Source organism: Morone saxatilis, unplaced genomic scaffold, assembly GCF_004916995.1.
Source record: "Morone saxatilis isolate NCDOM2014 unplaced genomic scaffold, NCSU_SB_2.0 Contig18, whole genome shotgun sequence".
Taxonomy (NCBI): domain Eukaryota; kingdom Metazoa; phylum Chordata; class Actinopteri; family Moronidae; genus Morone; species Morone saxatilis.
The window spans coordinates 12,488,053-12,499,950 of record NW_023339740.1 but is presented as its reverse complement, the minus strand read 5'-3'; the positions used below and the strand labels follow the sequence as shown (position 1 = coordinate 12,499,950).

At 40.2% G+C, this 11,898-nt stretch overlaps 1 protein-coding gene across 3 annotated transcripts in view; it reads left to right on the top strand.

Moving 5' to 3' along the window:
* The window catches only part of LOC118328500 (LIM domain and actin-binding protein 1-like), a 13,550-nt gene extending 3,314 nt beyond the window's left edge, over positions 1 to 10,236 (top strand). For 2 of the 3 annotated variants that reach the window (XM_035662255.1, XM_035662257.1), the window contains exons 3-10: positions 427 to 472; positions 3,657 to 4,100; positions 6,312 to 6,366; positions 6,637 to 6,734; positions 7,169 to 7,247; positions 7,422 to 7,453; positions 7,537 to 7,670; positions 7,790 to 10,236. In XM_035662255.1, the coding sequence (XP_035518148.1) occupies positions 427 to 472; positions 3,657 to 4,100; positions 6,312 to 6,366; positions 6,637 to 6,734; positions 7,169 to 7,247; positions 7,422 to 7,453; positions 7,537 to 7,670; positions 7,790 to 8,831 (1,930 nt within the window). In that variant the 3' untranslated portion in view covers positions 8,832 to 10,236. The remainder of the gene's footprint in view (positions 1 to 426; positions 473 to 3,656; positions 4,101 to 6,311; positions 6,367 to 6,636; positions 6,735 to 7,168; positions 7,248 to 7,421; positions 7,454 to 7,536; positions 7,671 to 7,789) is intronic. The other variant, XM_035662258.1, reaches the window with a different exon arrangement.
* The last annotated feature ends 1,662 nt before the right edge of the window (positions 10,237 to 11,898 follow it).

The window sequence follows — 11,898 nt, the reverse complement described above, 5'->3', positions numbered from 1 at the left end:
GGGGGTTTTTTTACTTATTATTTTGAAAATACTTGGGACAAAATGTATGACCTGTTGCTGGGTTCTGATTTTCATTTCTGCAGCCAGAGAACAAGTGATTATTTTTTCACTAAGCTAATATCTTAATATATTCTGATTTTCTATTTTGCATTCCACTGTGCTTGTTTAAAGTTTATAAAGATACATTTTCTCAATTTCTTCTCATCTAGAAAACATTAGCCCTAAAAGTGTAACTAACTGAAACTGAATTGAAAAGATATCTAAACATGCTGCAAGGTGAAATAAGATCAAAACAAAATAAAATCTAAAAAATCTAAAGTATAAAGATCTTGAACAGCCTGCAGGGTTCTTGAAAGAATTGTTAGAAAAAAGTGTATGTTTTTGTTTTGAGTCACCAGAGGTCAGTGTTGTTTCTGTCTCTCTTAGGTACCAGAGAGCTGCTGAGGAGTCAAGTGCAGAAAAGAAAAAGGGAGTAAGTATTTCTGTAAAGCTTCATATACAGGATAATGGAGATATTTTATTAGAATTTAGAGACATTTCTTGGAGTTTATGAAGTAGTAGTATACAGCCAGAAGTGTTATTCACAATCTTAAATCCCTGACACATTTGGTTCACAGCACTTTAATAAGCTTCTCCTGCATTGTTTAATGAAGTGTGTGTACACTGCATGTCTTGCCTCATTTGCTCAGTAGCTGCTGGTGGTGCTAAACTAATTATTCCATGTTGAGATGAAGAGTGTACACACACACACTCACCATGCCAACACACTGTCTGGGCCAAATGTCTTGTCTTAGCTGACCTCTCATTGGCCACTTGTTGCGATGGGCAGGCTATCAAACCCATAATCCTACTACAGTGTAATCCCCCCGCAATGCTCTGTGTCTAGCTGCTTTGTCAGTGTGAAAGACTCATAAACAAAGCAGGGCTGAGATTAAATGAGTAACTGATCAGCTAATACCATGAAGAAATATAAGGTAATGTTGCAATTGTTTACCAGTGTGTGTGTGTGTGTGTGTGTGTGTGTGTGTGTGTGGGCGGAGCAGCTGCTTTAAAAGCTTGTTAGCTTTTATAGTATTCTTGCTGGTAATGATAATGAGAATCCTGTGGAAACATGATGTAAATGTAATGTATGTAAAAACAGCTTTCCTACATGCTGCATTTAAAGAACAGCACTTAAAAGATCCCCTGAAGGCAACTTTGTGTCAAAACCCACAAGATCAGGCTGTCAGGTTCAGTCTTTATACTAATTTACATTTTAGTGTGATTTATCATAGTTTGTAATCATTTCCAGGAACCAATAGTGTGTGTATATTTGCTTATGCCACTGTTACAGGGATACAGAAGTCTAGTTTGAGGATAACATGCGAGGCAAGTTTGAATGAGCAGCATAAATGACCATCTGTCTGCCCTTGCGTGTGTGAGTGTAGGGGGAGTTGGGGGAAGGGGGGACTTTCAAACACGACAACAACACAGTTAATTAGGTAAGATAAATGTTAAAGATGTCAAAAAATGTTTGGTTACAGCTTCTCAAATGTAAAGATTTGCTGCTTTTCTTTGTTCAGTGTAAATTAAATCTGGTTATTATGCCACTTTTGGACTTCAGTTTAGGCTCTGGTAATTTGTGAGGGGTATCTGTAAAGTTTTACATTTTTAGAGTAATAATTCCACATTCACATCATTCGTGGTCAGTTACCGCCGCAGAATATTTATGAGCTATCATCACGATGACAGTATACAGATACATTTTTCATGGTTCATGTTCCTCCTTCCTCAAAATTGGTCCTCATGGTATCAGTTGGTGCAGCTGGTCTCAGAACTGATTGGACTTTATGGACAGCGAAAGTAATAACTCAAAGTCTTCCAGCTCCAAGCATGTGAGTCAGAACAGACTAGATCGTCTATTGCCACATATTAAACCAGTGATTAAAAACCACGAGATTGGTTTGGTACAACAGTCTGTCCATCCAGGAATATGTTCGAAAAAGTCAAGGCTTCTTCACCCACAAGTGATTTGTAGAGGAGCATTCACATTTTCAGTGTGTATAATCTCTTTTAGGCTAATATGCCTGCAGTAACACATCCATCAATCAAGTCAGTTTTATCTATGCTTGTGGGGTGTGGGGTGTCTCTTCAGGACTCAAATGCAGAACTCACTATTTGTTTTTTGTGTTGTGTTGAAACTATTATGTATGAAACTCTGTTATGACTGCTCTCACAGGGTGATTTCTTTTAATGGCTTTTGTTCTCTTATTTTTCCTCCCATCTTGTCTTATATTCCGTACTTCCGAAGATAAGTGCTACATAGACACAACTTTAAGCACTATTATCTTCAGAAATCATTTGCGAGTGGAAAAATGTCTAAGCCGACACAGCGAACAAAGAGTTAACTTTTCCCTGAATGTATCATTTCCTGCTCTGGTTTCCTGGTTATTCTGACTCTCTCTCTCATTCACTTTCCTGGTGTTAAAGGGGTTGGACTAGCTCTTACAAGCAGATTTTGTCTAGCTGCTAACATCTGGGAGAGCTCTGTCTCTCAGCACGCTGACCTGTAGACGAGGACCAACCTAAGGACTCTCACTTTCCTCGCTGTCTGATTGTGCTTACAACTCGTTTGGCCACTCCGGCGCATTCTCAGAGGTTTTTTTTCTTTTTGCTTAAAAAAGGGGAACAATCTTGTCACTGTCCAGTTCTTCCCGGTCACTCTGGACTTGCCTCACAAAGACAGTAATTGTATGTCGGTTTTTTGTCCACTTTGGGGGTTTTGTCTGTTTTGTTCAGTCCTTTATTCTTATTTTCTTATTCTTATCCTTCCTTTTCTTTCTTTGTCTGTCTGTGTGCATGTCCATTCAACTCATTTGTAGTTGTACCGGATTCATTTGATGTAGTAATACGCTTTTTTATAAAGTCTTTTGGGGAGTAATGTTTGTCACCTCTAATCGTCTCTAAATTAAATTGAAAATTAATTTGTTTTTGAGGAATTCTGCTTTTCAAAATATAATAGTGTTTAGATGTTTCCTTGATCTGACCTAAGCTGGGAAGCTTTCCTACAACAGCTCAAATTGTTTTTTTAAAGATTTATTAGTTGATTAGCTTACTATATGAGGGTGATTTATTCACACGTCCACATCCTCTTTCTTCAACGTGTCATTTCTCTTTTATAATTAAGGAAGTTCCCTGAGGTCACACAGCAGTAGTGTGCCTCCTGTTGTTCTGTCGTGCTGTTTGCTGCTCAACATGTTTTGTTGACATGAATGGCTACGTGGTGAACAGAGCCCTCTTCAGTGTTTTTTTGGGGAAGGTGAAGTTGTCGTGTGGAAAGGAATGCTGCTGAGAAAAAGTGCCTGCATGATCAGCCCTCCTATCTCCATCTTGAGCCAATCGTTGCCTTCAGCAGCTGCAGCAAAACATTTATTTCCTGGACCAACTTTGAACAGCTGTTCACTTCATCTGTCAGTGAGGCCAAGTTCAGATTCCGGCATTTCCTCCATCCCGTTGTGCTGAATTGTGGTTTATATGTATTTGCGTTTTTGCCACGTGGAAATACTTTTACAATTCAGCCAGTACCCAGAAAGACATCAGTGTAAGACGAATAGACTGTATATTGCTGCTTTTACTTGGAATTTTCACTTTTTAATCTTTTCTTCTCTTACCCACAGTCTACTGAGAGTGCAGCCCCCTCCCTGCGGTCAGCCAACCTGAGTGCTCTGAAGAAGCGCTGGGAGCAGGCAGGGAACCTCGATCAGGGCAAGCCTTCTTCCGACCTGCCTCCTAGCCAGTCCAGCTCTCGCGGCAGGCCTCCTGCTCTGTCCAGACCTGCTCCTATAGCTGAGTGCGACCCTCCATTAAAGAGCCCCGGCCCGCTGACATCTCAGGGAGGTCAACTTACAGCCAATCGTGTCCAGAAGCCCCCATCAGCTCCCAAGGCATTCCAAGGTGAAGAAGAGAGAGGGATGGACAGAGATGAGCTGACACACAGTGAAAGACCTGAAAAGCTTGAAGAGCAAGTTCCAACCAGCCCCTGTGCCTCTTATGAAAAACCCAGAGTGCCACTGAACAACCTGAAGATGAAGTTTGAGAGGGGAGAGGATGCCACGGGCAAGGTAGTTACAGAATAACACATAAACAATACATTTGAGACACAGCGTGGTGAACACTGATATCCTCTCAATAGATTTACATTATTTAAAAAACTGGCACAAACATTCTCAGTTTGTGCATATATTTGACACTAATTGAGATCATATGTGTTTGCATGAACACTTTATGAATGAGGCTCGTAGTCTCCTCCTTATTGACAGCTGTGACAGCTGTGCATCTCTTGGCCATGTTTCTCAAGCATTAACTGTAACCACAATGTTGATGATTGGGATTTACTGTACTGACGGTCCAAAGGCAGAATGGTTTTTCTCATGTGGCCAGCTCTATGCTGCATAACCTGCTGCTTCTGCGAACACAATTCATTTGCACTTTTTTAAGGAACTCTACTTATACTTATCCCGCCTTACAGCAAATCACAAATATCCAAATACTAACTACAATAATTGGCAGTAATATGTCTGCTGTGAATCTGGTCCTACCGTATGCAATTAGTTTACACACGTAGAAGAGAGATAAGAAGTCACTGTTACTGACCACAACTTCTCCATCCAGCCATACTACAGTTTTAACTACAGTTAAAGCTAAGCTCCATTCTTTGTCCCTGCTGTCACTTAGATTTTCATATCCTTTCGTACTTCACTTCACACATATTCTTCCTAGCGTTCTCTGATGCCTGTATTTTCTGAAACAGTCTTGTTCCACCTGGATTTTCTCCCCCGCCCGTTTCTTCCCTTCCAGCCTCTCTGGGTGTCTCTCTCCCTCTCGGCCCAGAACAACAAGCCCTCCACTCCTCACCTTCCATAGCAGAGGAATGCAGGAACATTCCTGACCTAGGGCTGTTTCATTCTTCAGAGGATCACCTCTGAGGAGCAACTGTCTTTACCTCACTTTCCATTAGCCACAGATTTCCAACAGCTCTGGGCTTCAGTTTTAGCTTCTTGTTTTTCCAGTTTTTGTGTCATATTGTGTAGTTCTGTGTTTATATGGTCACATAATGTGTGTGAATGTCATATTCATATTCATGTGAAAATGAATTAAACCCTCTTGTCTCTTACATTTTAATTCCACTATGTCACTTTTGCCATGGTATCATGGTTATCAAGCTCTAGAAGTTTAGTAGTCTTTTAAAAATAAAAAAAAAAATAAAAAACTTAATAGTATGACTAACACGATGACGTCATTATTAGGAAAGAAGAAGTGTAAAAGTTACTGGTGAACATTTACAGGCTAGACTACGAGCACTGTAACTCTTGTCATTACTGGCTGAAAAGGTTGAATATGTTCTTCTTCAGTGAACATGCAGCCATGCCCTAACCGAAGCTCAGAGTGTTTTATAATCCGGTTGGTGTTTGGATTTACGTGGCTGAGAAAGATGGTGGCACAGTGAAGCAGCCTGAAGAAATGGGCTATTTTAATTGGCCAAAACTCTTCTGTGTGTGTGTGTGTGTACACAGGATAACTGCTGAGAGAAACGGTCTGGTTTACTCATTAGTGTTGGCGACACGTGGGCACACACACACACACACACACACACACAGCTCATTCTGTTAGTAGTGTAATGTCACGCCTTGTCAATGCTTTGGTTCTCTGGACTGCAGGTCAAAGGCATGGTGGTGGCTGTCCATGCAGATACTTGCTATTTTTCTGTCTTTAGTACAGGAAAAAAAAAAGGAGCCTGAAGTTCTTGTAGTTTGTGGTTATTACACTGTGTCAAAGGCCCTTGTGTGCTCGGTAAAGGTAGAATATGGAGCCAGGATTCATGTATAGTATTCCTGAAGGCTTTATCTTAAAGTTGCACATCTGTCAAGAATAACTAAGCACAGAAGATATTTCAAATTGATTAGGAAATCTGGGGTTATAGCTATATCTTTAACTTGATATTTTTTCTACCTGTTTTTACACTGAGCACCTTGGTGGGATGCTCACCAGTCCTGCTGCCTTGTGATGTCCATGTCTCACAGGACAGACAGTGTCTCACATACAGGCTCTTAAACTTGTGATTACCAGTAATTTTTGTCTCAGAAATAATTTCAGACTTTCTTTCTCTCGCCCTAACTGACCACTGACAGAGGCCAAAATGGCATGCAGTATTAAATCACACACAAACTGAACCGCTATTGTTGTTTGTGTAAAAATCTATTCTGTACATTGCTGTAAATGAGTAATAAAGTAAACAGTGCTGACACGTACCTCCAATGATTTTACTCTTGCAGGGTGGCAGGACAACAATGCGCAGTACTTCATCAGAGGACATGGACCATCAGGGAGGTAAAGACAAACACACAGCCCTTTGAACAATTAACTCACTTATTTCACACATTTTTAATCGCAAAACTGCTTGTCCAATCTTTACCTTAAAACATACCTATTACAAACCTTAGTGCTGTATGTGGGTGGGTAATGTTGTTTCAGGGAACATAGTCGTTTGTGCCACATCTTGACCATGTATGATACTTGAAGAGCAATCGTTCTGAAAATACAGTCACAGTTTACTGCAGAACAAGATCACATAAAGTGTGAGTATCTCCTCTGCTGTAGGTCCGCCTGTGCCTGACAGAGTGTTGGAGTCGACATCCATGAAGGAGAAGATGGCCAAATACCAGGCTGCTGTTTCTAAACAAGGCATCACTCGCTCTGTGAGTTCATGCAATAGGAGCTGAATTAAAAACAAAACATACAGTTTAACTACAAAAACATTAACCTCTTTAAAATATGGTTGTTTGATAAAATGAAGTAAGTAAGAAATATGTATTTTTCTTAATTATTTTACCTGTTTTGAAATACCAATTCTCATGCACCAGGTTTTAAGATGACTGACCACACTTAGCTAAAAGTAGTTTACATATAGTAGTAATGGAGGCAACGTTGTGTATTGGTGATTTGAGTCTTCCTCTGCAGATCTGCCCACGAATATTACTGTATGTACATTGTTTGCTGTCTTCCTGTTTCATTGATGTATTACTTCCAACCTACCACAGAAATTGAAGAAATACGTAACACTTCATTATGTAACAGCCAGTTTACTCAAGTGTTTGTTGTCCTCTTTTCTTTCACTTTGTGTTTCCTCCAGGGTGTTGCCCCAGAGGTGCCTGCTGCAAAAACATCTGCACCAGTAAATCAGAAACACATTCCTGCACCAGAGTGCAATGGTGAGTCTTAGTGGATACTCAAAGGACATACAGTATTCCAACGTTAATGTTAATGATACAGTATAAGCTTTAATATGAAATATAAAATAGAATATATTACTACTTATTTTACAATATTAATAGATCCAAAAAACTTGGCACCCAAAACAAGATACGTTTTTTTCTCTGTTTCAGGCGAGAACAGCGAGCAACCCAAAGCATTGAGGGTGAGTCAGTAATCACATAAAGCAGGAGATGTGAATTAACAAAAGAAATCCAATTGTGTGTGACTATTATTGTGTGTTTTTAGAAGTTCTGTCCACCGGTGAGGGAGACATGCGTTGCCTGTCTAAAGACGGTGTACCCACTGGAGAGACTAGTGGCTCTTCAGCATGTCTACCACAAAATTTGCTTCCGCTGTGTTCACTGCAACACAATGCTCAGGTTAGTCTTGCACTAGCATATTTCCTGATTTAGTTTTTCTTATTTTTCATCGTGTCTTATGATGTATGCAGTAAATATACTTCAAATCAACCACAATCTTTGCTACTCTCTATTTCTAGTCTGTTGAACTATGCCTCTCTGCATGGTAACGTCTATTGCAAGCCCCATTTCAACCAGCTGTTTAAAGCTAAAGGCAACTACGATGAGGGCTTTGGCCATCGGCCTCACAAGGAGCTTTGGGAGCCTCGAGCTGATGGAGACGAAGCTGAAGAAGCTGTGAAGCCAAAAGAACAAGAGGAATCAGCAGCAGTGACACGTCCAGCTAAGAGTATCTCCGACAAACAGCCAACCCCAACAGTTGAAGAATCCCCACAGGTGAAGGTTACAGACCTGACTGCCTCACTGGAGACACGTGTGCAGACACACGCCACCTCCAGCGAGAAACCCCAGCCGACAGAGAAGCCGGCTGAGACACGCAGGCTGAGAGTCGCCTGGCCTCCTCCGGCTGCTGAGGGCCACTCTGGAACAGCAGCACTCAGTCCGGTCACGGAGGGAGAAGCTCCTGGTCGACCCTGGAGAGCCAAGTGGCCGCCAGAGGGAGAGGTGCCATCATCCTTCCAGAGCTCCGATCGTGCCGAACTGAAGAGCCTTCGGAGGAGTTCTTCTCTAAAGGAGCGTAGTCGACCTTTTACAATCGCAGCTAAACCGAGCCCCACAACTAGTCTGGGACCCAGAGAACCTCGTCGCCCTCTCAAATCCCTGCTGGAATGGAGAGCATCATTCGAGGAAAAAAACCCAGCTGAAGAACCACCTAACAAAAATAAGCCACAGCCTCAGACACCAAGTGAGACCATCTCAGAGGAGGACGTGAAACCCAAGCGACACGAAGAAAGAGACGAACAGCAGCAGACAGGAAAGGCAGCAGCAAACAAGATGGCGGCAGAAGAGAGCTCTGTTAGAAGCATCTCCCCGGATATCTCACCGTCGCCCTCTCCACCTTTACAGCCAAAACAGAACCGCGCCTCCCAGGATGTGGGATTCTGGGAGGAGGACAAAGAAGGAAGTGATGCTGAGGAGCAGAGTGCAGAGGATATAATCAAGAAGAACCGCTACTACGAGGAGGAGGAAGAAGAGGAAGAAGAAGAGGAGGAGGAGGAGTAGGACTCATAGGAACATCTCCATCCTACATAAAACACTTTCAGTCAGTTTTGTTTTCTCAGTTTGTAGTTAGATCACAAATATAGCTTTGCCAGATTTTGTAGTGTTCTAGGGGAGATACACAAATGCATAATAGGTGTATGCATGTGCATATATATTAGCAATAACTGCCTTTTAATTGTTAAATTACAAATGTCTGATTTTTTTTTACATTTTAAATACATACTGTAAAAGATATCTAATACAGCTTTTATATGACTCCTGATTATACTGGAAGGTGGACCTCTATTAAATCAAATCATTGCATCTCTGAACCTCATCTCTTGCTGATTATATGCACCATCAGTGGTGTATTATTTGCAGGTGGTGTGTCCAAAAACCATTATACTTCATGTGGAACTTTAAGTGCTTTTTAATGACAGGCAGTACCCTTCTGCATCAAGCAGTCATTATGTGTATTTTTGCCCTTCGCAGAATGCAGAAACAACCTAAATATCTTATAGCAAAAAGCGTACACCAGCAGTGTATTTGTAAGATGTTGTTGCGGACTAAACATCTGGGCATTGTATAGTTCATATTTTTACACACTGCTTCAATTTAAATTGTAAATGAAAGAAAAAGTGAAACAGAACCCAAAGGAGAATACTTTGGATTAGGTTTTAGCAAACCTCCAAACCGACATCGTACACGTTCTTCTCTCAGGGATGGAAACACCGCCGGCTGCTTTTGTGCTGAATCTCCTCTCACGGGACTCAGTACTTTCCTACTATGCCACTGTCATAAATATAAGAGCAGACAATACGCTATAGAGCAACAAACTGAGTCTTTACCTTGTCCCTGCACCTGAATAGTCATAAGTAAGTTAAGATCTTTAAATATACATACCAAGTAAATGAACCTTAACACTATCCTGCAGGGGGCGCTCTGGTTTGGTAAAACTACAACTACAGCTACTGTATACATTAAGGGCAAATTGCAAATGGGATTATCTTAATCATAGGTGTAGCTGTGTGAAGTAGCCTTCTTGTATTATCTGATCAGTCAGAATGTGTCCACTGGCAGAAAGATTTTGCATTTGTTCATTTTCAACCTGGTTCTGGTGAAAATCTGCTCAACTGTTCTAACCACCATTAAAAAAATATATAATTAATCAAGGTTTCTACTGATATCTATCTTTTCATTCTAGTAGCACAATATATATCATCTCTTTTGGGCCTTCTGGATTTGTGTGTAACAATTTCAAATGTGATTCAAATTTTATGATATGTAAAACATTTTGTATTTTAAAATATGCTGTTGAATACACGTTTGCACTGCAGAATACTTTTTAATAATTTCTATGACACATTAAATTCTTAACTGTTGTTGAAACACAATTAAAATGTATCAATACGGAAATCCAGATTGTACAGAGCTGACGCTGCCTTATTCATGATCTCTACAAACTTTTGACTTATTGTGCTCTTGTTTTCTATGTTTAATTCAATTCAGTTCAGTTGTATAGCACCAACTCATAAAAAATGTAATCTCAGGACACCTTTTCAATACAGCAGGTTAGACCGTACTCCTTATAAAAGTTTAGTGTGGAACAACAACTTTATCCACCAAACTGAACCATCATTGTCCATCTGGGTTTTTATGTATGTAAATACTTAATATTTTAATAGTTTCAGACATCGAAGACATTAACACAGAATATCTGTAACATCAATAAGCCAAAAAAAACACCATAATTTCTTAACTTCTCTGAACAGCTTCCTCAGATCATCACTTCTTTTCAAATACTGCTGAGGAGAAAATGTGCTTTGTCAGATTATCAAGAACATATGACTGGGGGGAAAATGATACATACATTGAAATATCTGCATTTTAAAAACTTGTTGATTCAAAATCAGCAGACAGCACTAAATGTTTGTTTCAGAAAAGAGCAAAAGCAGGGACACTGATGCGTTGAATGTAAATATTCTTTATTTTTGTTTACATTCTTTTTGGCATGTTTGATTGCTTTAAGTGAAAAGAGACAAAAGAGAACCAAAGAACAGTCGAGATGAAATCAAGACATACATGACAGGATGTACACAAGGCCTGGATTGAGAGGGACTGACTGAAAGATGGCCTGACTGCGTTAAACTTCATTCATGATTAATGACACAAAAGATAAAGCAGGGCTAAATATTCGAAGCGGGTGGTAGATGATTAACAGCAGCAGGAGACCATTATTAGCTCCTGTGAACGAAGACCAAGAATCATGTGATTATAGTGAAAAGTGAAAAACCGAACAGGAGTACACCCTGTCTACAGTACAAGCTGATAAAATGACGTTCAGAGGGTTTCCTCAGCACAGTTAGCAGCATTTGAGCATCACATTCTTTAAAATATCTCGCCGACCAAACAGGGAGACACTTCATGAACGCAATTAATCCTTATTCAAATGAATATCCCAGCAGGTTTTTGGACTCCAACATGGATCCAATAAGGTGTTTTTAGGTATTTTCACTGACCTGCGGAGTCTACGGACATGTGACCTCTTTGGGATGAGGTGTCGAAGTGTGAATGTAGTTCCACAAACTTCAGAATCGGAAAAATTGGAACATTACCAACACGACACCTGGATCCTACAACCAGGTGTGTTATTTAATACACACTGGATCCTTTCTTACACAGGCACTTTGCTCATTAGGTCAAATGTTTAAAAGCTGTCTGGTTGTAAAGCCTAGACACAACATTTATCAAGTTCTTATATTTGTTTATAACTTTTCTTTTTTACTTTTAAAGTACAGTATTGCAGGTAAAAGTTGTTTCCAGCAGTTTACAGCCTATTGTTATATGTTTATGAATGACAAAAGTTGAAACATGGAATGATTGCATAGACATCTGTTCCTAAGTGTAGTATGAATTGATTACTAAAAGCAGGGATTTATCTCCTACACAGGTTTGGTAAAGCATAGTAGGGGGGGGGTTGGTAAAATTTGGTGTCCAACACAAAAAGAAAATCCTTTACAAAACTTGACACCAACACAATCAGGGGGAACACAGTTGAAGGTCTCCTACTTTAACAGTCTTCAATTTC